General features: G+C 47.6%; 1 protein-coding gene across 1 annotated transcript in view; it reads left to right on the forward strand.

Annotated features, from left to right (window-relative positions):
- The first annotated feature begins 567 nt into the window (after positions 1-567).
- APEX2 (apurinic/apyrimidinic endodeoxyribonuclease 2) overlaps positions 568-5,400 on the forward strand; it is a 9,549-nt gene continuing 4,716 nt past the window's right edge. The window contains exons 1-5 of the mRNA XM_006908362.3: positions 568-858; positions 1,856-1,939; positions 2,566-2,746; positions 3,274-3,420; positions 4,118-4,187. Coding sequence (XP_006908424.1) covers positions 702-858; positions 1,856-1,939; positions 2,566-2,746; positions 3,274-3,420; positions 4,118-4,187 — 639 coding nt within the window. The 5' untranslated portion in view covers positions 568-701. The remainder of the gene's footprint in view (positions 859-1,855; positions 1,940-2,565; positions 2,747-3,273; positions 3,421-4,117; positions 4,188-5,400) is intronic.

Here is a 5,400-nt window from a genome sequence, read left to right on the forward strand (position 1 = left end):
GACTCAAGAGAAGGTATGTGTCAGGCCATGTCCTTAGGGATGCCATAAGGCCCAAGATAAATAATGACTACAGGACGGGCTTGAGACAGCCTCTACCCACCGCTAGACCCTGCCCAATAAAGCCAGTGGACCTCTCCTAAGTCTTATTCTGTCAGAGCACTTCTTACTGCTCCCTCCTCTGGCGGCGATGTTCCCTGCGCGCGTCACCCTCCCACGGAAGCAGTTACGTCAGCTACTCCTAGGGCCGCAGCCCGCAGCCATCTGCGCGCTTGCGGGGCGGTCTTTCACACTGGAGGCGGGGCTTCGGTCGCTGCGCGGTTTTGAACAAGGTTCCTCTGTTTAAAAAGTGGCCAAATTCCACTTGTAAGTAATTGGAAGTACCAAAGGGACTTTTGAGCAGGGCAGAAACGCAAACTAAGGTTCGTAGGCGAAAAGATCAAGACCCAAACTGGAGGCCTTTCTCCCGCCATTCATTCCTTCTAGGCATCTGCACCGCCCCCTTCAGCTTCCGCCCCTCTCGCCAATGGGAACTGAGGGGCTCGAAGCCCCGCCCCACGTGCGTCCGACTCTTTCGTCGCACGCACGAGAAAGCCTGCGCAAAAGCGCGCGGAAGGCCGGGCCTGTACGTCTTCCGAGGGTCCGGCGGTTCTCTTGCCCTTAGGTTCGGCGCAGTTTGGGAGGTGTTGCGTTTTGTTGTCAAGATGTTGCGCGTGGTGAGCTGGAACATTAATGGGATCCGAAGTCCCCTCCAGGGGGTGGTTTACGAGGAGCCCAACAACTGTACCGCCATGGCCATGGGGCGCATTTTGGACAAGCTGGATGCTGACATCGTCTGTCTCCAGGAGACCAAAGTGACCAGTGAGCGCTCAAGAATCCAAGATTCCTACCATATTTTCCCCTTCATGCTAAATTTCCCAGCCCCTGCTCCATCTCATTTCACTTACTCATTTCTCTGCCTTCAGAGGCCTCCCCTTAGACTCAATTCAGAATCCTGATCCCCTCCTCTTTAAGCCCCTATTTCTCACTTCGGCTAGATCTCTGAATTTCCACTACATCTCCTGTCCTCAGCAGAACCTTAATTCCCTCCCCCTTGCAACTTCCATCCTCACTCAGATCCTCTTAACTCCCATTCATTCTCCTGCCCCTGCTCAGTCCCCCTAATTTTTTCCTTCCATACACTGTCCCATTTCTCACTCCCAAGTCAGAGTCCCCAATTCCTCCTTCCTACCCTGAGCTCAGATCCTTTAATTCCTACCCCATTTTTGTTCCCAGGTCAGACTCCTTAATTTCGTCTTTTTACAGCTTCAAGTCAGATCCCTGGTGTCCTCTATCTCTACCCCCATCTCTTCTCCCCAGGTCAGCACATCTCATCATTCTTACCTCAGGCCCCACCCCAAGCTTAGACCTCCTAATTAACTCTCCTTCCTACCCATCTTCCACCCCCCCACTCCCCTGATTCCTTCCCTACCCCACGCAACTCCCTTCTGAGACCCCCTAACTACTTTTCCTTCCATCTCTCCAGTTCAGATCCTCTACTTCACTCTTTTCCTACCTTCTACCCTCAGCTCAGATCCCCATTTCCCACTCCTAGCTCCCTCCTGTCACCTACTCACCTCATCTCCTCTCACCTGATTTCTCCACCTTTCATTGTAAAGATTCCTCCCTCCTAATTCTGATATTCCCTCTCTAGCCCACACCTTTCTAGCTCCTCCTCTAATCGTAGATACTTCATTTTCTTTCTCAACTCTGACTCTGATGTATATAAATAATTAACCTACAACTGTAATTCTAGGCCTTTGTGTGTCCTGGGTCTTAGTTTTATCTCTGACATAATCTTATATCTTTTTTTTTCCAGGGGATGTGCTGACAGAGCCCCTGGCTATCATTGAGGGCTATAACTCCTATTTCAGCTTCAGCCGCAATCGTAGTGGCTATTCTGGTAAATGGGATTTTCTGGGGACTTTAAATTAATAATGGAGGCAGATAGGGGGAAAGGGTTTCCAATATATGATTAGAGGGTAATAAGAAATTTAGGCTTTTAGTCCACAGAGCTAAAGCCATATAGAATTATGTGAAGGATAAAATTATCCTATTGAATCTCAGAAGCACAATAGTGTGGTGCTTGAGCTCTGGAGCCAGACTGCCTGAGTTTGAATCCTAGCTCACTTCCTAGCTGTGTACCCTCTGACAAATTAATCTCTTTATGCCTCAGGTTCCTGAGCTGGAAAATGGGGATAATGCCTACCTCCTAGGGCTATTACAAGGATTAACCTAATTAGTTCACATTGGAATGATAATAGCTAACATCTTTTGAACACTTCTTATATCTGTGTACAAACACTTAGAATATTAGTTGTTATAATTCTGTGGCTTTTGTAGATGAAGGAATCAAGACACCAGGGTTTGAGTAGAATTGCCCCAGGCTCTATGGAACTATCAATGGCCTTTGAGTTAGGAGAATTGTCAATACAGCCACACTTGATGAAGATGACTCAGTGGGGGCAGCAGGCTGTGCAACAGGCTATTGGTTGCCAGGCCTGTTCAGAGTACTCTGTCTGTCCCCAGGTGTAGCCACTTTCTGTAAGGACAGTGCTACCCCAGTGGCTGCTGAAGAAGGCCTGAGTGGCCTGCTTGCCACTCAGCACGGGAATGTGGGTTGCTATGGAAACATGGATGCGTTCACCCAAGAGGAGCTTCGGGCTCTGGATAGTGAGGGTCGGGCCCTCCTCACACAGCACAAGATCCGGTAATAGCCCCCCTTACCCTGTCACTGAGCACTGCTGGTTCTACTCTGTAAGCGTGGTGATTCTGAGGCTAGACATGCATTCACGGTGGAAAACTTCCCAAACTTGCATTTCCTGGACTTTAGTTCTAGCTAGACTACTCACTATGTGACCCTGGGCAAATCCTGTTCCCCTTTGAGCCTTGAGCCCCCCGTCTGTGCAGTGGGTGGATGACCAGTAGGTCCAGCTCTCTTATTACCAGAGGCACTCCAAAAGCAACTTAGCCAGTGCTGAATTCATTGCCCCAAGCTACTCTCTTTCTGGGTGTCCTATCTTTGAGAATGGCAGCACCATCACCTGGTTTACCTGTGTGTCATCTCAAATGCCCCTCTCCTTGCCTCATCCATAGTCCCCAAGTCCTGTGCATGCCAGCTCATTCATGTCTGTCTGTGTTCATCCCACAGACAACCATTAAGTGTAAGCCATGTGGTGTGGGGAGCAGAGGCTTGAAAATGACTCCTTTTTTTTGGGGGGGGTCTCTAATCCACAGCACATGGGAAGGGAAGGAGAAGACCTTGACCCTAATCAACGTGTACTGTCCCCATGTGGACCCTGGGAAGCCTGAGCGGCTAGCCTTTAAGATGCGCTTCTATCATTTGCTGCAGATCCGAGCAGAAGCCCTCCTGGCAGCTGGCAGGTACTGCAAGCCTGGGCAGCAAGGCTTCCTTGAGTTTGTCTTGGGATCTTTGTCTTTTGAGTTTCTTCACAGCTTAGTCGCAGACACCGGCATGCCTAGCTGAATAGGCCCTGCTCTCTAAGAGCTGTGAGGAAGACATAAATATGAGTTTTGTGTTCAGATACCTATCCTACCACCTCTTTTTACTTACTGAGAGCCCCAGAGGTAGTCCTGCCTCTATTTTCTCTTTTGCCGAATGAATGTATGAATCCCTACCTCATAGAATAGTTTTAAGGATGAAATGAGATGAGGAAGATAAAGTGCCTGGGAGCAAATAAAAAGTGTTATCTCAGGGAAGGACAGGAAAGTGAGGGTGGTTAGAGTAACCAAGGGACTCTTCCTAGAGGAGGTAGTATCTGAGCTCAACTTTGAAGGACCAGAAAGATGCCATTAGGCAGAGGTCAGTGAGACAGTCATGTCAAACAGGGAACGATATCATCTTTGGAGGTCAGAATTGGGTTGGTCAGGTGTAAAAGGCATCAAGGTTATGGTATGATTGATGAAGTAGGATGCTATGAGTTGCTGTTGGCTCTTACATTGGCCTCAATATGTGAGGTGGCATATCTGAGCTCTTGGGTCCAGGAGGAAATAGATGGGCCAGTACTACTGCTTCTCTCTCTTCAATGACCAGTTGATAATCCATGTTAATGTTTTTCAGCCATGTGATCATTCTCGGTGACCTGAACACAGCCCACCGCCCCATTGACCACTGGGATGCAGTCAACCTGGTAAGGCTCCCTCTAGGCCTTTGGCCTCACTCCTGACTGTGGTTGTGTTCAGCCAGCCAACCAATGCTGGTCTTTTGGCCCAGGGCAGCTTCCTTCTTGGAAAAGTAAAAATAGTATTCTTGAAGCACCGAAGATTGTTCATTCATTCAGTAGACATTACTGACCCTACCCTTGCCCTGGCCCTGAGCCATATGCTGTGGACTCAGTTCCCACTTAGTTCTGAGTCTTGGCCCTTCTGAGCTCTCTGTGTGGTGATAGGCTATGGACACATAACCAGCCAATTATGGAATGGTGTCTTCAGGGTTGAGGCAGAGATGGAAGCCCAGGAGGCTAGGGAGGCCAGAAATGGGATTCCTGGGCCAGGCTGGACATAAGGAGAGGCACTTGAAATGTCTGAATCTTAAAAGATTAGTAGAATAGAGCTTTGAGGTGATGGCAGCAAAGCATTCTAGCATGAAAAAAGGCTGTGAGGTGAGAATTTGCCTGGTGTGCATGGGGAACTGTTAGAGGGTAACATGGGAAAGGAGGTGAGAGGCAGGAGATGGAGCTCCTTTGGGGGCAAGATTTCAAGGGCCTTAAACTTGACATTACCTTGGTCATTTTCCTGCTAATGAACCTTCAACACCTCCTTGTTACCTCTGATGTAGAGAAGACATCTAGGTTTTGCATTCAAGGCTCTTTCTGGTCTATGCTCAGTCTCCATTTTCGTCTTTTTTTTTTCCTTTTTTAAAATTATTATTATTTTTATTTTAATTAGTTTCAAGTGTACAGTACATTGGTTAGACATCTATATAGTTCATAAAATGATCCCCCCAATTGCTCCCTCCCTTCCCTGACCCTCCACCTAGCCAACGTATTAATGCTAACTGCATTCCCTATGCCGTGTTCCCCATCCCCGTGACCATCTATCGGCTACTTATTTGTTCTTCTTTAACCTTTCACTCCATTCTCACAGCCCCCCAAATCCCCTGCCCTGTCACCAAATTGTCCACTATATTTGAGTCTGTTTTTGATTAGTTTGTTCTTTTTATTCCTTAGATTCCACATATAAGTGAAATCATATAGAGTTTATCTTTCTCTGTCTGACTTAAATACCTTCGAAGTCCATCAAAGCAATATCTTTTTCCATTCCTTTTCTTTTCATATGTAGGAGTCTTGTTTTCTTATCCTTTCACCCACTCTATCTTTTGGTTGGAGCACTTAATTCTTTTCC

The sequence above is a fragment of the Pteropus alecto genome, unplaced genomic scaffold, assembly GCF_000325575.1.
Source record: "Pteropus alecto unplaced genomic scaffold, ASM32557v1 scaffold813, whole genome shotgun sequence".
Classification (NCBI taxonomy): domain Eukaryota; kingdom Metazoa; phylum Chordata; class Mammalia; order Chiroptera; family Pteropodidae; genus Pteropus; species Pteropus alecto.